The sequence below is a fragment of the Phalaenopsis equestris genome, unplaced genomic scaffold (genome assembly GCF_001263595.1).
Source record: "Phalaenopsis equestris unplaced genomic scaffold, ASM126359v1 Scaffold000752, whole genome shotgun sequence".
Taxonomy (NCBI): Eukaryota; Viridiplantae; Streptophyta; class Magnoliopsida; order Asparagales; family Orchidaceae; genus Phalaenopsis; species Phalaenopsis equestris.
Window position 1 is genome coordinate 37,697 of NW_018165192.1, and position 25,071 is coordinate 62,767.

The following is a 25,071-nucleotide window of genomic DNA, read 5'->3' on the forward strand; positions in this document are numbered from 1 at the left end:
CATGGCTCCTTCTGGGCGAAGAACGGCGTCGATTCCGTTGACGATGCAACAACGGAAGTCGACGAGAATGAATGTCAGATCTATGGAGATGTCAGCAATCTTCCATCGGTGCTGCCTTCCTCACGCTCATCTTCAATTAAAAAGCTAGGGGTTACAAAAGATGACTGCATGTGGTTGAGGTGTCTTGAGGCTACCAAGAAGGGATTTGCTATCGACATGGGGATCAAGGGCGATCATGCACTTTTCTCTATACTTGCTCGACTGAGGAGTCGTGGAAAGAAGAGTGTCTATGTGAGAAAGGTGGGGGCGGCCACAAATGGGGCGGCACTGCTGAGCGCAGCAAAAGAGACATTTAGATATGGTTTATTTTTTGGGACCTTTGCTAGAACTTTTGTTTCTGTGGATGAATTGATTGTTGTTATTTGGGGGCACAGAAGAACTGTGGGATGTAGAGCATTGCTTGCAATTGTTGTGGTCGGTCCTTCAATACTCCTAACAGGACTGGAAACACAACGCAGCAGTATGGTTGTTTATATATTGATTCATGCTCTAATGTTTTGGCATTTAATTGAGTGATAAAGCGCCAACATTTTAAAACTGCATGTAAACCTTTGACTTGGTCACATGTGATGTATTCATTATGTGACTCTCTTCAAACCAAATCCTATATGTTTATACTTTAAAGAATAAAACCTCCCGTCCTCATATAAAACATTTCTTAATAAGCATGGTACAAAAGTTGCTCCTATTCTACAGGATGTTAAAGAACTTGCGACCAACCCACAATTTATGAACTGGGATGTGATAGAGAAACACTACAAATCTATGGGTTCTAATCTAAAACTAGACCCAAATATGAAAGTGCCTTGCTCAATTGTTCACGACAATCATTCATGTTGCAGACTCTCCTCCAGAGTTTTTTCCCACAGCAGGTAACAGGCCGTCCTCTGGAGTTTTTTCCAGCAGTAGACCCTCCTTTAGAGTTTTTCCCAGCAGCAGTCCTTCCTCCGAAACTTTTTCCCTGCACCAGACCCTCCTTCATAGCTTTTCCCTATGACAAGACCTCCTCCGGAGCTTTTCCCTGTTGCATGTCCTCCTCCGGAAATTCTTTCCTGACCCTCCTCCAAAATTTTTTCCTGCAACAGGCCCTCCTCCGGAGTTTTTCGCTGCAATAGGCCATCCTCCGGAGCTTTTTCATGCAACAGATCTTCCTCCGGAGCTTTTTCCTACAACTTGTCCTCCTTTGGAGCTTTTTCCTGCAGCAACCCTACCTATGGAGCTTTTTCGTTCTCTACAGGTCATAGCTTACAACTTTTCTATGAGTTATCTACTTCCCTGCAAACTCTGCCACAACATTACCTGAAATAACCTTCCGCCTACTTACAGACACTTGAAGAACTACAATCAAAGATAATTACAGTCAACTAAAAGTCAGTTTTTCTGCAGACCACGTTTTCCTGCAGATCGTCTAATTTCATGCAAACTACTCTGAAGCATTATCTATAGGAGCCCTCTGCCAATTTGCAAACATTGTAGGAATTGTAGTCAAAAGCAACCACAATTGTCTATTTCCCTACAAACTCCCCTGCAGCATTACTTGTAGGAGTCTTCCTCCTACCTAGAGATATTGCATGAACTGCAGTAAAAAAAGCCGCAGTACGAAATGAAAACTTCAAGTTTTACTTAACAGGATCTACCTAGACCAATGTTTGATGTATTCAAATCCAACTTGAACATGGTTGTTAACCAGATTCCAACTTGAGGGGGAGTGTTAGAAGTTATATTAGGAAATAATTTATTTCTGTTTGAAGTTATGAGGATTAGATTTATTTCTTAATATAACTTTATTTCCTGGCATCATAGATTTATTTTCTTGAATTAGATTTATTTTCTTTTATATTTTAGGCTTTCTTATTTTATGTTGTTTTCATTATATCCAAATAATTAATATTAATTGATTAATTGGAGATCTTAAGTGTTATATCTTTCATTTCATGTTATTTCTTTTTTATTGTCTTTCATATTCTAGGATTCATGTAAGGATTATTTTATACCCCCGTTTATATCAATAAAAATTTTCCCATTTAGTCTGAATTTCAACAATATGTACTCTATGTTGACTCCTAGTTAATGATAGCCAAGATACCTTCACAGTATATGGGGCATTTACACACAACACAAAATTCTTATGTATTTACATATCTCACACATAAACTTTCATATTTACACACAGGAATCAAATCTTTAATTTTAAATAAAAAATAGTACTATCACCGCTTTATAAAAGTTAAAAACATTTTTTTCATGCATGGGTTTAAATAACCAAAGTGCTATGTGTGTAAATATGAAATTTTAGGTGTGGGATATGTAAATACATAAGAATAGTGTGCTAGGTACATAAATTTCCAAATTATATTCATATTAATGGGGATAACAACTTTGTCAGGTAATTAAAAAATTTTGTAAATGAAATCACAAATATATCAACTTAATCTTTCCATAATCAATGAGGCACTAAAACTTTCAGCTTATCTCCGCACCTGAAGTTGAATCTCTCGCCGCCGGACCAAGCCAAGCTTGAGCAAGAACAGATGCTTGCAGATGTTCTTCGCCTGCAGGAGATGTTCCGCGTGCTTCAGCAAGAGCGACTTGTGAAAGTTCTTCTTGAAGAGCATGAGCAATAATTTCATCATTTTCAAAATTAGAGCAATCAAGAGCAACATTGCATTGAGTGCTGTACGCCGCTTGGTAAATGTTGGCATCACTGCGAATTGTTCCCTCGCCATATGCACTATTTAAGAAATCACCTTGAAGAAGATGAAGACCCCATCGAAGAACATCGGGATCTTGGTCATACATGATCATCAGCTTAGAAGAGATCAAGATACTGAAATAAAATCAACAGAGTGAAAGAACTTTAGAGATCAAGTGGGGCAGATTAGCATTTCTTAAAACAGCATTAGAAAAAAGGGAAATTTACATATGTTGCACATAATTTATAAGTATTTACATATCTCACAACTAATTTTTCATATTTACATATATAACATTTTGTGCTTTAAAGCTATGTATGAAAAGATGTATTTCACATTTCAAAGTAGTAATAGTACTATTTTTTATTTGATATTAAACATTTGAGAGCTATGTGTGTAAATATGAAAGTTAAGGTGCGAGATATATAAATACATAAGAACTGTGTCCTATTTATGTAAATGCCCCAGAAAAATTAGCCTGCAGCTAATTATCTAAACGAATGTGCAAAATACTACATGTAGATGTTTCAAATCTCAAGTTCAAAAAAAAAAAAAAAAAAAGAAATAAAAAAAAGTTACTGATATGAATGAACAAGGACATACTTATGGTAAGTAAAAAAAGGTAAAACCAGCCAAAAAAAATAAATCAAAATTAATCAGAACTTCTCCTAAGGTTGATGAGATGGTCCGCTGTAGAAGCTGCGGAAAACTTGAACATGCTGGGGTGTTGTGTGTCCTTTGTTCTTTTGGTAGGGATGGGAGAAGAACCAATGATTCCGTGAGAAAAATCACAGTGATTTGTTATTTCAAAGGTTTGCAAGTTAAGCATCAACATCTTATTTACCTAAAATCCGGGAAAAAATCATTTTGCAAGGGATTGCTGAAAAGAAATCTACCACCAATACAGTAAGTACAAAATACATCCAAATCTTGTGCTTCCTTCCAGTCCGCTCAATTCAAATGCTTTCTCTTCAAAATATTGAGGAAGACAAACCTTTTTTTTTTAAATATGACACCACAATATGATCTTTTTATCTATTAAAATATTGTGGATTGATACCCTGTGGAAAATTTGGAGTTGTTTAGATCGATTTTCTTTGATCAAAGATCAAGCTGACTATGATGTTAGAGGCCCCGAAGTACAATGCGAATGGCTCTTCTTATTGAGTTCTTCTTAACAATGGTCAAGCGGTACCTCTTCAAGTGTTGAAAGCTTACGTTTCTTCACCACCTCCAAGAAGAGTGTACATTTTTCCCTTACTTCAAAGAAAATCGTTTAACACAGCTGACTTTCCAATTTATCTTTGAAATTCTTTGAGTGATCAAGGAGCTGATATCACTAATACGATTTTTATCAACACCTTTCTTCTCAAGAACTCTCCAAAGGATATCTCTTGGAACCTTATCGTAAGCTTTTTCTAAATCAATAAAAATCAAATGCAGATTCTCCTTATTATCTCTGAACTTCTCAATCAAACCTCTCAATAAATGTATAGCTTCCATAGTAGACCTGCCAGGCATAAATCCAAATTGATTATGAGAAATTTTCGTGATGCATCTTAACCTATGTTCAATTACCCTCTCCCATAATTTTAAAGTATGACACATCAACTTAATTCCTCTATAATTTGCACACTCTTGTGCATCCCCTTTATTCTTAAAAATGGGGATCAAAATACTCTTCCTCCACTCCTCAGACATCTTTTTAGTTTTTAAAATAATATTAAAGAGTTTAGTAAGCCAAGAAACTCCCAAATCTCGTTTATCAAAGTAATTCACCCACCTATGTTGAATATTTTTTTCTAAGAAAATTACTTTTTGATTTTCATCTTTAATACACTTTACTGGAGTTAAATATTTATTTTTCTTTTCTCTTTTTTTGGCTAGTTTATACATATATTTTTCACTCTCTTTAGTATCTAATATATTATAAAGATTATTAAAAGCAGAATTTTTAGCATCACAGATCGTTCTTTTAGATTCCCTACGGGTCGTTTGATATTTTTACCAATTCTCTAAGCTTTTGCATTTAAACCAAACTTTATAACAAAACTTCTCATATTTTATCTTTTATTACACATTATTATTCCAACACCAACTATTTTTATTTATAAAAACTTTTTATTTTGATTTTCCAAGCACATCTTTTGCTACTTGTTTAATAGTGTTTATTAATTTATCCACATAACATTTATTTTTTCATGAATAACTCAAATTTTGAAATCTTGAATTTTACTCATAAAAATAATTTTATTTGTGTCTTTTAAGTTTTTCCATCTAATTCTACGACGATGAGTTCTAGTATTCTTTATTTTACAACTCTTAATCTTAAAATATAAAACTAATAAACGATATTGCGTACGTAAAATTTAACTTAAAATGACCTTACAATCTTTACAATCGCGAAGATCTCTTCTTTTCATAAGAAAATAATCAATTTGTGTTTTATTAGATCAATAACTGAGGATAATTTTAGAAAAAAAATTAAAGTTTACCTCATTGGAGTTTAGTTTGTGGAGGTGACTTAATTTGTAGCTTCATGGCCAATTATGTTAGAAACAGTAACCAATGCTTATGCATAACATTACTAATAATCTAATTCATATGCTCCCAAAGAGCATATCTATCATTAATAATAGAAAAAAGACGAAATATTGACATAGATGCCACTCAATTCCTATGTTTTTACATGTACAACACCCAAACTTCAGTTTTACCTATGGATGAAAAGGCATATTTTACATTTTAAAAGTTAAAATGGAGGTATTTTTTATGTTATAAGAAAGATTTGGGTTATATAAATGTAAAAAAGCAAACTTTAGGAATAAGATATGTAAATTCATAAAAACTGAATTCAAATGTATGTAAATGCCCCAAAAACATGTGAGCTTAGAATGGAAGCCTTAGTGATTAGGTACAGCTATCAGTTATTCCCTTGATTAACATTCAACAATTTTATCCTTGTAATGCCCATTAATTGGGAGTAGACACTAGACAGCTTGGTGACAACTGTTTTTCTTAATCTAACTTCCTAAACAAACTTGCATTAATGGATTATGATATAAAATTTAAACTTTTCTTGTCCTCGCGTCAATAGTTTTTTACATGCTAATTTTTAGTACTCATACGCCTGATTTAACTTGGTTCACCACATCTACTACTCATGACGCTCCTCAAAAAAGGATTATTAAATTTCATAGCAAATCTAAGAAGGCAAAAGCAGCACCATATAAAAGCAACCTTTGAACTATAAATTGAACAATCAAGTTCCTACGAGTTCCCCAACTTCATCAACTTCTACAAACAACCAGGATCTCTCACCCGTCAACTCCAATATTCATTTTTACAATCAATCAAAAGAAACTGCAGTAGCAAAATTATCAGTAGGTTCCAGATTGAGGTTGATCTCCATGATTCGAAACAAATGCACCACAAGATTCGCAGACGATCACAATCTATAATTCCATCCATGATTACACATCTCAAAAGCTAAAATAAAATATAACAAGAAAAGAAATCATTACATCATACCAAAAGCGAACTATTCCTCCCGAATAGTCGAACCGTAATCGAAACGCACACACACACACAACTCGAACGAAATCGGAACAGAACACAAGTGCCGGCTAACGAAACTAAAGACAACAACGAATCAAACATCCCTGAATCCAGTTAAACAAACCCTAAAAAGTGATACCCCGCAAATTCCCAAAAGAGGCAAAATCTAACAGCATCGACTACTGAAACTTACTTGCTATCGAAGCAATCCTCCGCAGAAAGATCGAAGAAGTTAATCAATAACGTGACTCACGTCGATCGAGAAGGATTGAGAGAGAGAGAGAGAAAATCGAGCGGAGGAGACACGGATTTTGAGAGTGACGGATAACTATAAAGCGGCGCGACCGTCCTTCCGCGTCCCAGCGTTGCGACGTGGATTTCGCTTATTGGATTCAATCAGAACGCATCGTGGCCGTTGGTTTTGGCGAGGTGAATCGGGTAAGATCATTAAAAACAGAATTTTTAGCATCATAGATCGTTCTTTTAAAATCCCTACGGACCGTTTGATATTTTTCCCAATTCTCTAAGCTTTTACATTTAAACCAAATTTTATAATAAAACTTCTTATATTTTATCTTTTATTGCACATTATTATTCCAATACCAAATATTTTTATTTATAAAAACATTTTCTTTTGATTTTTCAAGCACATCTTTTGCTACTTATTTAATAGTGTTTATTAATTTATCCCACATAACATTTGTTTTTTCATGAATATCTAAAATTTTGAAATCTTGAATTTTACTCATAAAAATAATTTTATTTGTGTCTTTTAAGTTTTTTCATCTAATTCTACGACGATGAATTCTAGTATTCTTTATTTTACAACTCTTAATCTTAAAATATAAAACTAATAAACGATATTGCGTACGTAAAATTTAACTTAAAATGACCTTACAATCTTTACAATCGCGAAGATCTCTTCTTTTCATAAGAAAATAATCAATTTGTGTTTTATTAGATCAATAACTGAGGATAATTTTAGAAAAAAAATTAAAGTTTACCTCATTGGAGTTTAGTTTGTGGAGATGACTTAATTTGTAGCTTCATGGCCAATTATGTTAGAAACAGTAACCAATGCTTATGCATAACATTACTAATAATCTAATTCATATGCTCCCAAAGAGCATATCTATCATTAACGATAGAAAAAAGACGAAAGATTGACATAGATGCCACTCAATTCCTATGTATTTACATGTATAACACCCAAACTTCACCCAAACTTCAAACAACACCCAAACTTCAGTTTTACCTATGGATGAAAAGGCATATTTTACATTTTAAAAGTTAAAATGGAGGTATTTTTTATGTTATAAGAAAGATTTGGGTTATATAAATGTAAAAAAGCAAACTTTAGGAATAAGATATGTAAATTCATAAAAACTGAATTCAAATGTATGTAAATGCCCCAAAAACATGTGAGCTTAGAATGGAAGCCTTAGTGATTAGGTACAGCTATCAGTTATTCCCTTGATTAACATTCAACAATTTTATCCTTGTAATGCCCATTAATTGGGAGTAGACACTAGACAGCTTGGTGACAACTGTTTTTCTTAATCTAACTTCCTAAACAATCTTGCATTAATGGATTATGATATAAAATTTAAACTTTTCTTGTCCTCACGTCAATAGTTTTTTACATGCTAATTTTTAGTACTCATACGCCTGATTTGACTTGGTTCACCACATCTACTACTCATGACGCTCCTCAAAAAAGGATTATTAAATTTCATAGCAAATCTAAGAAGGCAAAAGCAGCACCATATAAAAGCAACCTTTGAACTACAAATTGAACAATCAAGTTCCTACGAGTTTCCCAACTTGATCAACTTCTTCGAATAGGCATTTACAAACAACCAGGATCTCTCACCCGTCAACTCCAATATTCATTTTTACAATCAATCAAAAGAAACTGCAGTAGCAAAATTATCAGTAGGTTCCAGATTGAGGTTGATCTCCATGATTCGAAACAAATGCACCACAAGATTCGCAGACGATCACAATCTATAATTCCATCCATGATTACACATCTCAAAAGCTAAAATAAAATATAACAAGAAAAGAAATCATTACATCATACCAAAAGCGAACTATTCCTCCCGAATAGTCGAACCGTAATCGAAACGCACACACACACACAACTCGAACGAAATCGGAACAGAACACAAGTGCCGGCTAACGAAACTAAAGACAACAACGAATCAAACATCCCTGAATCCAGTTAAACAAACCCTAAAAAGTGATACCCCGCAAATTCCCAAAAGAGGCAAAATCTAACAGCATCGACTACTGAAACTTACTTGCTATCGAAGCAATCCTCCGCAGAAAGATCGAAGAAGTTAATCAATAACGTGACTCACGTCGATCGAGAAGGATTGAGAGAGAGAGAAAATCGAGGGGAGGAGACACGGATTTTGAGAGTGACGGATAACTATAAAGCGGCGCGACCGTCCTTCCGCGTCCCAGCTTTGCGACGTGGATTTGGCTGATTGGATTCGATCAGAACGCATCGTGGCCGTTGGTTTTGGCGTAGGCGAATCGGGCTCGAATTATTTTTTATTTATAAAAATTATATATCAAACTAAATAAAATTAAATATAACGAGCTATAAGTCGATTTCAAGCTGAAATTGACCTTTTGGGTTATCTTGTTTTGATTTCGAGCTGAATGGAGCCGATTACGATTTGGAAAAGATCGAAATAACGCGAACAAAATCAGCCACAAGCCAATTTCAATCAGAACTCAATCTATTCGAACAGATTTCAAATATGTCTCTATTCAGCTTGAAATGGGCTCTTTAACAACCCTAGTTATTAATTTTATTTGGGCAAGTAAAGGAGTATCACACTATCTTTTTATATGATTATATATCTAGAATTTAAAATTTAATATTTATTTATATAATACTTAAATCGTTAATATTAAAATAAAATTACTACTATTATTAAGTATTTAAGAATAAAATGCGAATATTATATTCTGAATATGTTGTAACATATATTTAAATTTCTCATTTTTATTTTGTTTATAACCTCTCATTAACAAGTGTTTGTATATAAATGTTAATAGATTTATATTTATACACTCATTAATTAAAAGCATAAATATAAGCATATAAATGTTTTTTATAGAATCATTAATAATCTTTCTTTGTATACTCACTTTATCATGAATTATGTATCCTACACAATATGTACCAACCAATGGTTATTGGTCCCCATAAATTTGAGAAGTTTAATGCAAGACTTTTATCCTTAAATTTTGTAGGAATCATTTATATTACCGAACTTATCGTAGACATATCAATACAATTAGGGCTGTCAAAATGGCTCGTTGTTTGCGAACAACTCGTGTTCGACTCGTTAAGAAGCTCGTGTCGGCTCGTTAATTTCGTTCGATAAGTTAACGAACCGAACACAAACTAAGATGTGTTTGTTCGTGTTCGGCTCGTTTTGGCTCGAAATACTATTCATCACAATAGATATAAATATATTTTATTCAAAATAAATAAAAAAAAATTGATATATATATATATATATATATAAAAAGTATATATTAAGTAGTATTTTAAAAAAATCTAATTGACTACAAGGCTACAAAATTTATAACCAATTAAAATATTGATTAAGAAAATTGAATAAAAATTATTAAATTATATTCAAATGATGTTTTAATATAAATAATAATTTTTAAATCTTGCTCAAACCCTTATTGTCTTATGGCTACATGATTAGGGTTGTTAAAAGGACTCTTTGTTCGTGAACAGCTAGTGTTCGGCTCGTTAAACAAACGAGCCCAACACGAACACACTTTTTGAGCTCGAAAAATAAACGAGCCGAACACGAGTTGAGCATGACTCGCTTGTGTTCGGCTCGTTTGCAACCCTAAATACAATCATAATCATTTCTCTCAAGATATTTGAGAATTGGGCTGACATATCAATACAATTTGTACAACCCACGGTTTTCACTTTAAGAAAATGAGATATACCTTTTTATGCATAGATATAATGACATATATGTAAAAATTGAAGTGCAAATGTTAGATATATAAATACATAGGAATTAGCCGGTAAATATGTAGATCTTCCCCATTTTACTTGTTTTATTTCAAAAAGACCCTTTCCATTTACAGGCTCCCAATTCATTAAACTGCAGGATAAAATACTACATCCACCTGGATCTAAACTAGAGGAAAAGGGGCATTTACATTTTACATATTACATACATACCACCCAATTCTTACGCATTTACATATTTAAGACCTAAACTTTACTTTTTATACATTTATGCCATCCAAACATTTCATATCACATCAAAAACACTACCTTTTCAACATTTTAGAAAGTGAGATACAACTTTTTCATGAATATGTAAGATGACATAGAAGTAAAAAAAAACTAAACTTTAGGTGTTAGAGATGCAAATACATAGGAATTAAGTGATATGTATGTAAATCTTCCAGTAGAATTAAGAACAACTCTCTCATGTTGTCAGAGATGTTCTTAGGTATGATGACATCAATGTGCTCTAACTAGCTTAGGCGCCCATTCCCGCCATAACATTTTCAAGTCACCAATCCTGATTTTCGAGTCGGCTCCTCTCCTCTTGCTCCGCTCTTTTGCCTTCTCATTCGGCGCAATCAGAGGGGTTTGCGGAGCTTCAATCTCATCATCATCAACAATACTCTGCACCATTTGGAGCACCTCGCTCATCTTCGGTCTCAACTTTGGCTGTCGGATGAGGCACTTATTGGCCACTGCGGCGAGCTTCATGGCAGACTTTGTTGAGAAGTTCGCTCCCATCCTTGGGTCGGCAATCAAGTGGAACTTCTTTGCATCAGCCATGTACGGCTTTACCCATTCAATGAGTTTTTGCTCACCCTTGGGCCGATTTCGATCCATCGGCCGGCGGCCGGTTATCAGTTCATAGAGAACGACACCGTAGCTCCAGATATCGCTCTTCGTCGTGAGACGACCGGTTTGAATATACTCGGGAGCAGCGTAGCCGATTGTACCCACAACCTGTTGGATTAATTACTGAAAGAATCAGATTCAATACACACTGCCTCCAACTTTAGTTTACTTGTTTTAACATTATTTCATTGGGAAATTTACATAAGCAGCATATAATTCTTGTTTATTTACATATCTCACATCTGAGCCTATGCATGAAAGGGTGTGTTTCACATTTTAAAAGTTAAATTAGTGGTATTTTTTTAGGTGATATGAAAGATTTGGATGATAAACATGTAAAAAGTAAAGTTTAGATGATAGATACGTAAATATAGAGAAATGTTGTGCTATGTATGTAAATACCCCTAAAAAATAAAACATAAAAGTGAACCCAAATGGTACTTGAGATTTACCAATCATTTCAGAATAAAATTAGAAAACACTGCAACAATTCAAAAGTAATACCCATATATAATATGTAACATTGCCAACATAAAATTAAGCTACTGTAACATATCATTTTAACTGTACTCACCACAGTTGAAACATGACTCAATCCTTCTGTGGGTCCTTGTCTGGCCAAGCCAAAGTCTGATAATTTTGCAGTCCAACGGTCATCCAATAAAATGTTGGATGTCTTGAAATCTCGAAAAATAATCTATCAAAAGAATATAAATATAAGTTATTAAAAATAACATTATGAATAATATATGTTTGAAAAAAATGGCTTTCATATTAAAGAGAATAGGAAAAAAAATGTAAAAATTAATGTGATGGGGAGCACAAAGGTTTCATACAAGGCTTCCACCTTGGAAAAGCTATTGCATCAGAAGTCCCGATGCATTTTTGCATCAAGACACCAATCAGGGTCTGCTTGTACACGTGGCAGACCCCACCGTGGTAAAAAAATATATATAATTTAATACATAGGTCTGCCTGTCTGTACGCGTGACAGACCCTGATTGGAGTCTTGATACAAAATTGCATCAAGACTCCTGATGTATTAATTTTTCTCCACCTTGTGCGTATATGTTTTTTTTTTTATTATTATTTTTATTTCCTATTTAAAAACATTTTTAGAACATTCTCCATCATAGCATTCCTTCTAAATAAGAAGAGAAAAAAAATTTAAACATCTTTAGGCAAAAGTGACAATAATTAATACAAGTAAATTGCCAACATAGTCTCCTAACTATTTACATATGGTTATTTTAGTTCTAGAGTTAAACCAGTTCCCAGACTCTTTTAATGGGGCTAAAATACTCCATACTGATGACTATGTCAACTTGTATTAGAAAGGCCTAGGAACTAAATTGGCATTTTTATAAACTCTAGGACTGAAATGATCCTCGATAAAAAGTCACAGGACTACTTCGATATTTTTCTCTTATTTTTATATGCATAATTTTGCTCTAGACAAGTTAACTAAGTCGTTATAAGAGCCTAAATTGAATTCAACATGTCGCTAATAGTGAAAGGGCTTCAATTGGCTACAAATCAACCTTGCAAAGCCTGAGTTGCCCAAAGCCACAAGTCATCTAGCACAAATCCCACCAATTCATCTAAAGAGATAACCGTTACTAGATCCTCATTTTTTATGATATCGAGCTTCCCTAAGGGACTGACAAAGTTTCCCATCAATCATGGCAATTCACTCAAAGAATTTGACAACTCATCTTGAGTACTTACCAATCAACTAAAAGTTCTCACATGAAGACTTGCTAGACGTTTTCGTCCTTGATCCAAAACTTGCCTAAAATTCCCAACTAAGTCCAAGGAGACTGCTACACAACTAATGAAACCAAATCCAATCAATGTATTTCTTCATGTAATTGTATCGTCTAGCTAATTTAACAGTAACAACCGTGATCTTTGCCAAAAAATTAGGGGTGCATCGATAAGATTTCTCGTCCAATACTTGCGGTAGCGACATTTTCTTGCTAATTCACCATTGACAAGCTATTGTGAACCTTTAATTTCTATTATATATATTTAAAAAAAAAATTAATTAGGGTTATTTTCTATTTAGAAACTGTTTATATTTTGTATTTGTTGTTTTGAGACTTTAGAAATAGTTTTCTAGATTTGGCAACTTTATTTTCTGATTTTCTACTCCACAGAGTGTTGTATCATCTTCCTTTTGCAAATGGCATCTGAAGTTTGTTCCAAAACAGTTGGTGGATCCCCTTCGGCAACCGTGCCTCGTCGGACCGGTGTTTTGTGGTTCTCTTCACTGTTTTCAGCCTGGATAGCCTCCAATCACCTCTTGTTCCCTTCCTAATATCACCCACAAGACAAATTCTCATTCCCTTGTTATTTCACAACCACCTACATGCTAAATCAATTTCCTAAACACCTTCAAGGAACCCTAAAATGGTGTCACCTTAGTTCAACAAAGCACATGAAATTTAAGTAGAAACTCTATCACATCAAAGTTTCGCACCCAAAATTTTTAAAATTCTCCTCACAATCTTTTTTCTCTAAATCACTTTCTCTGCACTCCTGATATGTTTCTATGAACAACATTGGATCCAACAATTTCAGTTAATATCAGTTACAATGAATATGAGTGAACAAAAAGAATTAGCACCATTATGATTACTGTTACAAAAAGTATCAATGGACAGATGAGACATCTAATAGAGCAGTCTCAGCACAACTAAACAAGTACTCATTGGAATAAATGCTCTCAACTAAGTGATTAACTCATTATATGTCTTCCCCTTATGAAATACCATACAGTATTAAAATATTACCGTAAGTGATTAACTCATTATATGTCTTCCCCTTATGACATACCATATAGTATTAAAATATTACCGCACAATTCTTATGTATTTACATATCTAACATCTAAAGTTTGATATTAACATTTATAACACCTTGGTGCCATATACCTACGCATTTCACTTTTAAAAAGGTTATGATTATGTTATTTTTGATGTGATGTTAAAATTTTAAGTGGTATGTTGTAAATATGAATGTTTAGGTGATAGATATATAAATACATAAGAATTGTGCTGTATGTATGTAAATACCCCAAAAGAAAATAAAGTACCTGAAAGTCCATCCCTTCATGCAAGTATGTCAATCCACGAGCTGCGTCAAGAGCTATTTTCAACCTCATGGACCATGTTAGAGGAGCAGATATTCTTAGTGATAAATGATATTCAACACTTCTATTTGGCATATATTCATAAACAAGCAGTCTCTGTATTCCTCTTTCATCATCTTCAGCACAATAGCCCAATAATCTGACAAGATTTGGATGCTCAACCACTCCTAAAACATTTACCTCAGTCAACCATTCCTTATGTCCCTGAAAATGCAATGAAAGTAAATTCATTAAATAAATTAATTATCTCAATTTGATGATTTTTCATAAGATCATAGAGATATGAAGAGAACAGTTAACAATGAACACTAAATCTGGAAAAAATCAACCACATTTTTACAACGAGAAAAGTGTCAAAATAGTTTGTTTAATTGAGGTCATTTTAGTCTCGGATTCTAAAACAATGTCAAATTACTCACCAATTTCTTCAAATTGAGGCTAAAATAATTCTCTGTGGGGACTATTTCACCCCATATTAAAAAAGTCTAGAACTTAATTGGCACTCTTATATAGAATATGAGACTAAAATGACCCCATGCAAAAAGATCAGGGGACTATTTTGACATTTTTCTCTTATAAATCTTATAGCAAAAACCAGTGTTTCCTTTTATGAATTGATGGAAGAGGATTGAGATGTACTAACATGCATGCAATTAGAATACATGTCCAAATCCTACTATCTTAAGTCTACCATTCTTCTTCATAAACCTTCGATGTATCTACCCATCTAATATTGCATTTTTTATCTATCGTTTTACATATCCAACCCACATAAAGTTTATTTTCAACCACTTCAACTTCGACAAATATTGCTCGACTCACTTTTTTATTTGTTAATTTCTTATTTCCTTATCAGTTTTCCTGCATCTTTATATCAACATTATCATTTCCACTATGCCTAATTCAGCTATCAATACATTTTTACATATCCATAACATCATAACATCATAACAAACATAGAGTACTACATTTTAACCGCACAATAGTAACTTAATAGCACAAATTTTCCAAGGAGTTAAAACAATAATTAAGTATTATTATGTAACAATCACAGATTAAAACCACTTAAGAATTCAATGTGATATAAAAGCTAATTAGTTCTACACATATTCATAATTACAACTGTCAGAAGAATATTGCATCTGTCTCTATGCCATTTTTGTCTTGAGTTGTATTGTGCTATCAAGTAAAATTGTTGATTGCCCAAAAAAAATCATATATAGATTGATGTTGGCAATACTGTAACACTGATGAATCTTTGAAAAAAAATTTCATGGCTTAAATATGAGCTGATTTATAACTGAAAAAAAAATGATTAAACGTCAAATTATTATGTAAGAAAGCTAAAATTCATAAAAACTGGTTTTCAGTAAGCTACCTACACTATCATTTTAAACAACATGCTTTGTGATTATCTGCTAGACAGACCTTCTCTTACAATTACTATTCCAAAAATCCTCAAACTGCTTCTAGAAGCAGAGGCCTGATTAACATAAAAAGTCAATAAGCTAATCCCAACAATTCAACCATGCTGATTAACAAATAAATAAATAACAATTATAAAAGGGGCATTTACATACATAACACCCCATTCCTATGTATTTACATATCTAACACCTAAAATTTGCTTTTTTACATTTATTCCACCTAAATCATTCATTTGCCATAAAAAATACCATCATTTTAACTTCTCAGAAGTGAAATACACCTTTTAATGCATAGGAAAGATGACATATATGTAAAAATTAGTTTAGGTAGGTGTTAGGTTTGTAAGAGCATGGGAACTTAATGGTATGTATGTAAATTTTTCTTTAAGAAAAAATATGGGTTAGTACATCTAGATTGTCATTTCTGTCAATATTATAATTTTGAACTCGGGTAACCTAATATTTTGCAAGATTATCATCATGATCCCAAAATTTATGACATTAAGAGAAATATCATATAGAAAATAATCAAAAAAGAAAGCTTGCATCTCAAATTTCCCTTAATTTTATAAACGTCCGGCAGCATACAGAGATCATAAATTAAAAAGTGTAACAAAATTTTCTTTTGAATTACAAAATCATAAATTACAAAGAGAAATTCATGTAAAGTAATCTTGCCTGCAAGCCCTTGCGGCTTAATTGTTTAACCGCAATTTCAATGGTCATATGTGGATCCTCATGTCCCTTGACTACACCCCTATATACACATCCAAATCCGCCTTCTCCGAGCATCAACGAGCGACTAAAATTCCTTGTAGCTGCTTTTAGCTCTTCAAAGGAAAATTTCCTCAGATTATTTGGCTTTTGAGACAAACTTGGAAAAGGAGTTCTTCCGACCGATTCAGCACTCAAACTCGAAACATTCATGGAGTTTGATTCGGATCCTGATTTCTTCGTATCATGATCAGTCGATGCAGTGCTGGTGGAAAGACCTGATGTAGACTTCCTCACTGGGGGAGTTTGCTTGCCCTCCCCGTTTGAGAATTGAAAACACTTCATACTTCCAGTTTGAAATCTAATCTCAAAATTCTACCTATTCCAAACACTGAGAGCAAATGAACAAAGATAAAAAAGAACATGAACACACGAAAAAATACGAGCCCAATTGATGGCTATGCCATGCTGCAAATTTTACTATGTAGTGGAGAATTACAATCATAAAGATTATGCCCCACTCTTTATAAGGTAAGAACTTGAGTTAGCCAAAAATATCGCAAGTCTTCAAAACATCCTTAATGAAATAACCAGCAAACATGCGCTACAAAATATTCTTTTTAGAGCAAAACACAGGCCCTACAACTTAATATTTTTGCAAACGAAACACAAAATATTCTTTTTCGGCCCTACAACTCTTTAGGGGCTGTTTGGTAACCGATTTAAGTATCTTGGCAAACACAAAAAAGTAAACTTTTTTACAGAATTTACTAAAGCTACTAGAGCCATTACCATACAGCCCCTTCAGATCATTCGGTTGCTTATAGATTAAAAACACGTCATGGAAAGGGATTTTGACTTCTAAGTACATCAATCAAAGTAACTAAATCAAGAAAAATTCATCAATTTTCAATTTTTCCAGAACCTAACAATCAAATAAGCCCTTAAATGCATTGACAAGATTAAACAAATTAAGGTTAAGAAAGTGCAGGCAACTAATCTTGGTCCAATCATCACGCAGCAAATGGATGAATATATATTTATTTCACTAAAAAACTTCAATCCCCCAAATAAAATAACCAGCAAGGGAATGAGAATTCCACCTACTTCTTTCCAACACACAACCCTCTGCTACGCTTCCTTTACAAACTCTAACCAAAGAAGCAAAAAAACTCTAAAAATCACAAAAACCTCTTCAACCCATTAAACAAATTAGAGCAAAAAACCTAAACAAACTGGTTTTAAATCAATCGCCGCTTGCCAGGCAACCATTCTCCCTCAGAATCTTCTTCGCCAACTCAATCTAAATCCCAACGACTCCTTACTTAGAAAAAAAAAAACCCTAAGCTGATGTAGAAAACAATCAAAACTAACCTTTAAAGTCAGATTGATTGGGAGAAGATGAAGAAGGTTCGATCCTCTTGAGAGGGATTCCTCGACGGTTAAGAAAATCATGGACAGCGAGGTTCGCATTTATGGGATGATGAAAGTCAAGAGAGGATTGTAAGGGGGCAGCTGGGATTCTGACCAACCAATGAACACCTAAGCTGCGGAGAATTATAAAAGAGGCGTGGGAGAAGCATAGGTGTGAAGGGAAGGAGAGCGAGGAGCTCCAATGGCCGGAAAAGTCGGCTCGGTTTAAAAAAAACAGTTTTGTTTTCTTTGTTTCAGATTCCCACTCTTAATTTAGGGTAATTGCACGCGTGGCTGTTAAATATTAATTATTTATAAAAGCATCATTTTTTTTAATTCTATTTGTTTAATAGTTCTTGTCTGAATATTAATATCTAGAATAATTTTTGTTTAAAATTCAACATATTTTTGGGTAATAGAGTAAGAAACATCATGAGTTTTTTCGTGAAAAACTTAGAAATGTGAAAAAACTATGAGTTGGAGATTACATATACTTGTCATGTCGCACGGATGGAAAAAAAGTTACATAGTTACTCGAGTTACAATGATCGTGTACAAAAGTTTGTGTTCCATGATATGAAGCAATCGCATTGGGGAATAGTTGTTGGAGCTTCGATGCGTCGTCTTTGAGGTTGGCAGGATGTTTGAGAAGATGCAATTGAGCTAGTCAATTTGACTAAAAGTTTGCTACAATAGGACTTATTGATGATTTTTAATTGAATATTGAATTTTTCTTGCTCTACAATTTGTCTCGAAATTTATGTCATACCCCGAGAATTACGTTAGTTGATAAAAATTTATTGATAGCTTATCAATCTTTTTTTTTTTTAATTAAATTCTCAGTGATTTGATCTAGAAGTACAAATACAAAGTTCATTTTTTTTTTATATTTGACATATTATTAATTTTTATTTAGTAGCATTTACATCTATACTACACAATTTTTATATTTTAACATCACATAAAAAATATCACTCTTATTGATTTTATAAAAGTGAAATACACATTATTAGGCTTAGATTTATAACTCAAAAATGTTATAAATGTAAATGTCAAATATATATAAATACTAAAGAACTGTGTTTTATGTATGTACATTCAAGTTGATGTATTTATGAATGGTTGATGTTATATGCAAAAATTATCCTTTCATTTATAAGTTATTTTAAAAAATATTTTATATGAAATAATTAATTTTTTGTAATTGTTGTAATTTGTAAAAATATAGTTAAAGTGTATGAGTTTGAGATAGAGTTATTAAATGAGATTAGTTTCTATTAAGGGTCTGTTCGGAGCAGCTGCAACTTATTGAATATTCTACTGATAAGCTGATTAAAAATAATCTGTTGATAAGCTAGGTGCGATGACTGTTACAATTTTTTTATTTTTTTTGAAAAGTCAGATCACTGTTAGAAAGCTGCCGCCACACCTGAATATATGCGGTGTGAAAACACTGTTTTTAGCATTTTGAAAACGCATGAGCTGTCAAAACGTTTTCAGCATTTTGAAAACGCATAAGCTTCCAAAACGTGGTTTACCAAAACAAGACAGACCAAACAGGTCAGGTGTGTTTTCAAAACGTCACCGCACAAAATAAACTGCCCCAAACAGGTCCTAAATTTGGTACGCTTCAATAAAAATCAAGATGTGTTTAAATAAAATTTAAAAAGATATTCTGAACTAAATAATGAAGATGTGTTTAAATAAAATAGTAAATATAAAGTAATCCAAAGGGCTTGAAAATGAAATAAATATTATATTTTTGAAAATTGCGCAAATAAATTTGAAAATATTTTTCCAAAGAATTTATTGGGGGAATCCGCGATTTTTTATAACCTGACAAGTGGGAAAACACCGACGCCAAAGCCATTCACGAGACGAAGCCTAAAACGTCTATTATGATACTTCTGTCAACACGCCAAAGCCATTCACGAGACGAAGCCTAAAACGTTTTATATCCAAACTATCCTCAAATTTGAACAATATTTACTTATCCGCAAATATCTTTCATTTACATTTTATATCCAAATTAAAAAATTAAGACATTTGTAATTTGTAAATATAGGTGTATTTTTTTGCATACCACACAAAAACTTTTGTATTTACATATGTAATGTTAAGCGCTAGAGCTCGATACACGCCTCCCGATCCCGCTCCCACACTCACGATCGCGAAACAATCGCGACCCACTCCCCTTGGCGTCGATTCCCGAACCGTTCCTGTCTTCTGTCTCCTTTAAGTTGTGAACAGAAAAACTATCCTCAAGGTTTCAGAAGTCACGATTTTTTGTATTCTTCTTCGGGCTTTCTCGGGATAGAGAAAGGAAAGTGCGAGAAGTAGTTCCTTACGGCAAAAGGAAGAAGGAAGAAGAAAGAAGAAGAAGATTTGTTCTCCCTTGTTTCTTCTTGGTGGCTTGTGGCATAAAAGAAATTGAGTTTATTTCTTTTGTAAGTTTATCTTCTTCGGTGTATCTCGGTGTAAAGTTTCTTCGATGTATAAAGATAGAGAAGAAGAGTGAGCAACGAAACGAGGGTAAGAGATTCCTTATGTAAGTCGATGCGATTGACTAGTGTAAATTCCTCAAATAGTAAAGTCTTCTGCAACTCCGTGGACGTAAGCATTGTGTTACTATTTTCTAGTGTGAATTTTCTCGTTCTATTTTTCGCTTCAAAGATCGTATGTCTGTTTGATTTATATATATATATCACATCAACTGGTGTATATCTCACAACAAATGGTATCAGAGCTTTGTTCGGATATGAGGAAGAATGATTGCTGCAGATGAAGTGAAGGTACAAATTTTGGTTATTGGATGATGCAAATAGAGGACTACCTTTATGGGACTACCTCTATGGGAAGAAACTTCATCTTTCATTATTGGGGAAAAGACCCGAAATAAATGGATGAGACTGAATGGAATCTGTTGGATCAACAAGTTCTGGGGGTTATTCAAGTAACCTTATCGAAGTCCATTACACACAACGTCGTCAAGGAGAGGACGATTGCAGATCTCATTGCAGCCTTATCAGGTATGTATGAAATATGAAAAGCGTATGTATGAAAAGCCATCGACGAATAACAAGGTGTACTTGATGAAGAAGTTATTCAACTTGAAGATGACATAATGTGTTTCTGTTGTTTAACACCTGAATGATTTCAATATTATCACAAATCAATTGTCATCTCTTGAAATTGATTTTGATGATGTGATATGCACGCTAATATTGTTGGTATCATTGTCAAATAGTTGTGAAGTCATGATGATGACAGTTAGCAGTTTTGTTGGGAAATCTAAACTGAAATGTGATGATATTCGTGATTTGATTTTGGTTGAGGAAGTTCGCAGGAAAGATTCTGGCGAGATCTCAGGTACGAGTTCGACACTCAATGTTAATTTCAGAGGGAGAACATGACAGGAACTCAAGTATAGGGAGATCAAAATCAAAGTTTAGTAAGCAGGAAACCTGTTGGAATTGTGGCAAGTCTGACCACATAAAGAGGAATTACATGAATCACAAGAAGATGGAGAACGATATCACAAATGTGGTATATGAAAAAATACGGGATGTACTATTGCCCTATTGCTGGCAGTTCATAGTTTTGTTGATGATGGAAGTGAAGAGGAGAGTGAGTCTGGGACACTCATTCCTATTGTTCCACATACAGATAATGTAGAACCACAGAGTTATGAGGAAATATTATAAGATGAAAGTTCGAGCAAGTGGGAGCTGGCAGAACTTCCACCAGGGAAGAAGACATTACACAATAAGTGGGTGTACCAGGTGAAGACTGAGTACTGACAGTAAAAGGTATAAGACCAGACTTGTTGAAAAAGAATTTCAGTAGAGGCAGGATATTGCCCATGCAGTGAGAGTTGTAAGCAGAGACAAGAGTAACCCAGGAAATAGCTTGGAGGTGCAAAACTATGTTGACCATGTTGATATGTTGACTGATGGTGTTACTCTTGAGAAATTGAAGTTGTGTACAACTTCAGTTGGTCTTCTGGAGTGAAGACAGGGCTTTGAGTTGCCGAGGTGGAGGATTCAAGATGGAAGATTCAAAATGGAGGATTCATGTTCGAGGATTTATGTTTGAAGAAAAGGGCAACAATACCAGTGGATGATATCAGTTTGAAGAAGAAAACATTGTAGTAGGTGTATCAGTCTCCAAGTGGGAGATTGTTAAGCACTGGAGCCCGATCCACACCTCTCGATCCCGCTTCTGCACTCCAGATCGTGAAATAGTCGCAACCCGCTCCCCTTGGCGTCGAATCGCGAACCGTAGGCGCCAACGTCTGCTGCGAAGCGAATCGCTTCGTCCTGCGAACCTTTTCCGTCTTCCGTCTCCTTTTAAGTTGCGAACAGAAAAGCTCTCCTCAAGGTTTTAAAAGTCACGATTTTTTGTATTCTTCTTCGGGCTTCCTCGGGATAGATGAAGGAAAATACAAGAATTCTTCTTCGGGCTTCCTCGGGATAGAGGAAGGAAAATACAAGAAGTAGTTCCTTGCGGTAGAAGGAAAAAAAAAGAAGAAGAAGATTGTTTTCTCTTGCTTCTTCTTGGTGGCTTGTGGCGGAAGAGAAATTATGTTTATTTCTCTTGTAAGTTTATCTTCTTCGGTGTATCTCGGTGTAAAGTTTCTTCGGTGTATCTCAGTGTAGAGAGAGAATAAGATAGAGCAATGAAGTGAGAGTGATAGATTCCTCTTGTTAGTCGAGGTGATCGACTGATGTAAATTCCTCAAGTAGTAAAATTCTCTGCAACTCCGTGGACGTAGGCAATTTGCCGAACCATGTAAATTTATGTGTTCCGCTGTGTTAACTGGTGTGAATTTTCTTGCTCAATTTTTCGCTTCAAAGATCGTTCTCCTGTTTGATTTATATACCACATCAACTGGTGTATATCTCACTTCTCCTGTTTGATTCATGTAAATTTATGTGTTCCGCTGTGTTAACTGGTGTGAATTTTCTTGCTCAATTTTTCGCTTCAAAGATCGTTCTCCTGTTTGATTTATATACCACATCAACTGGTGTATATCTCACAACATGTAACATTTAAACTTTCATGTTTATATGAAAATATGTTTATCACTAATTCTTTAAAATTGAAATACACATTTTAAGGGTCATAAATATAAATATGAAAGTTTTTAGGAGTTAGATGCATAAATACATAAGCATTTATGTAAATTTCCCTAATTATGATGTAGGGCTTCCGTAAATATAAATTAGTATTTACATGAGATTGTTTTAGATATTATGTGTTATTTGTAGGTATTTGTTTTATGAATAATTACAATTTTACCCGATTGATATTAGATCATAATTGGTCAAATGAGTAAATAAATAAATTTGAATATTTCATCTCTTTTGTTAGTATTTAATGAATAAATTTGTTTGTTATTCCACAAACAAATTGTAAAATGTTATATAATTATATAATATATTACTTACATAAAAATTTGATTAATATATATTTTATTTTCTGTTGAAATAAATTAAATTATTAGTACTTATTTATTTATGTAAAAAATTTATTTACAACTTATATATTATTTTATTTATAAAGCTAAAAGTTATTTTTTATTTTTTATTTTTTCTTATTATATTTATTTGATATAAACCAGTTAGATGTTAATTTAAAATTTATTCAACATCTTATTTATTTAGATCAATAACATCATTTACTAAAAAAATTTATTGAGTGCAAAAAAATGTGCGATGGTAGGGTAATAAATAAACGGTTATGCACAATGTCAAATTAAGCACACACATATGTAAAAACAACAAGAGAAGATGAAAAACCCCAAAAAAGAAAAAAAAACCGAGTTATAATAAATCACTATAAGTTTACAATTATAAATATGAATAATTTTCCCATAGCCGAGAAAGGATTGCGCGCTGCTGTCCTTGGCACAGCACCCACAGGGTCGGCGTTAGTGTCTGAGGAAGTAGAAGCGAGCATCACAGCGTCTGCAACTGCAAAAAAAGAAAATACTAAAAAGAGTGATTTAAACTACATATACAAAACTCGACACCATTCAGAAGTGATGTGAGAGACGAACTCCTCACTGGTCTTCTCTAGTACTCTATCCATGAAGGAAAAGCCACCCTTTTGCGACTGAGGTTGAGTCCCAGCTTTAGTTAGCGCTTTCTCGATCCCCTTGGAAGCATAGTCCACTAGACAGTCTGAACGGATATCCTCCCCTTTGGATAGGTCATAGGAGTGACCAACTAACCTCCTCCAAGGAGTGTCTTGAAAGACGATCTCTGATACACCTTCCAAACTCCTACGCAGCTCCCCCCCTGTGATGGACCTACAAAAAAAACTAAAGACCCGGTTCGATCATCTTTTCCCCTCGCTCGTGACCCCTGCACAATTCTTTTCTTGATCAACTCTCCCACGGAAGCCTCGCCTGTTGGTTTCCACTTTAATGGCGAATTTGCGTGCCTTCACCCGCATATCAATCATTGCTTTGAGGAGGGTGCTCCTGTCGGTTGATGGCACTCCCTCACCAGACATTGCAACAGTAAAAAAAAAGGAGACCAAAAACTAAAGAAGCGAGAAGAAAATGAAACAAAGCAAACATTCCTTAGCCCAAGACCTATTTATAATGGTCTGGGCATAAAAATTCAGGGAAATCCTTAATTGCACAATAATATCATTTAATTATTTCATACATGTTAAAAAGATTATCTTGTCCTCATGTACAGTGCATCTTCCGAGAAGCAAAAAAAGCAGATAACTAAATATGCACATATAAAAATATGTTCGCACGAATTTCAAGGCAGTTGAACTGCTCGGAAGGATGATAATGAAGATCGGGCATAGCTGTTCACGGTCATCTTGAATTAGATGCCTGCAAGGGAGTCGTCTTGTTTGAGCGATTGGTGGAACGTGCCATAAGATTTTCTGCAAGGCAAGGATCAGCCCTCAGAAAGATCAAGACGGGGCTCTCTTTCAGATCATATATCAATCAAGTCAAAACTCACCTAACGGTCGACAAGCAATTACTGATAGGATCAGTCCTCGATCTTATTATATGCAAATAACTCTATAATTATCAAAAGTCCTTCTGAAAAGTCAATGATTAGCGGACCAATTTTTATTTTATAATACTGAAACCTATGCCTATAA

The 25,071-nt window shown here is 34.0% G+C and overlaps 2 protein-coding genes across 4 annotated transcripts in view; both read right to left on the minus strand.

Annotated features, from left to right (window-relative positions):
• The window catches only part of LOC110030687, a gene marked incomplete in the record, with an annotated part of 14,677 nt that extends 6,052 nt beyond the window's left edge, over nucleotides 1-8,625 (minus strand). The window contains 2 exon segments of the mRNA XM_020733531.1: nucleotides 2,541-2,887; nucleotides 8,615-8,625. Coding sequence (XP_020589190.1) covers nucleotides 2,541-2,865 — 325 coding nt within the window.
• A 1,761-nt stretch (nucleotides 8,626-10,386) lies between these two features.
• LOC110030682 (probable serine/threonine-protein kinase PBL19) lies at nucleotides 10,387-18,165 on the minus strand. Of its 3 annotated transcripts, none has more exons than XM_020733525.1 (5): nucleotides 17,899-18,165; nucleotides 16,489-16,899; nucleotides 14,327-14,587; nucleotides 11,804-11,926; nucleotides 10,387-11,337 (listed from the first exon to the last, which is right to left on the minus strand). In XM_020733525.1, the coding sequence occupies exons 1-5, from the start codon at nucleotides 17,995-17,997 to the stop codon at nucleotides 10,834-10,836; spliced, it is 1,398 nt and encodes a 465-aa protein (XP_020589184.1). In that variant the 5' UTR covers nucleotides 17,998-18,165; the 3' UTR covers nucleotides 10,387-10,833. The 3 variants fall into 3 exon arrangements, with proteins under 3 accessions (XP_020589184.1, XP_020589186.1, XP_020589185.1); XM_020733527.1 differs by having other exon boundaries at nucleotides 16,489-16,915; nucleotides 17,899-17,982; XM_020733526.1 differs by having other exon boundaries at nucleotides 16,489-16,903; nucleotides 17,899-17,978.
• Nucleotides 18,166-25,071: the final 6,906 nt, after the last annotated feature.

Excerpts from the sequence above, each read along its gene's own strand:
- LOC110030682 (XM_020733525.1), bottom strand. The coding sequence starts at position 17,997 with ATGCGAACCTCGCTGTCCATGATTTTCTTAACCGTCGAGGAATCCCTC. Across the intron at positions 11,927-14,326 it reads ATGAAGGGATGGACTTTCAG|ATTATTTTTCGAGATTTCAA; the intron begins GTACTTTATTTT and ends TTCTTTTGATAG. Across the intron at positions 11,338-11,803 it reads TGAGTCATGTTTCAACTGTG|GTTGTGGGTACAATCGGCTA; the intron begins GTGAGTACAGTT and ends TTAATCCAACAG.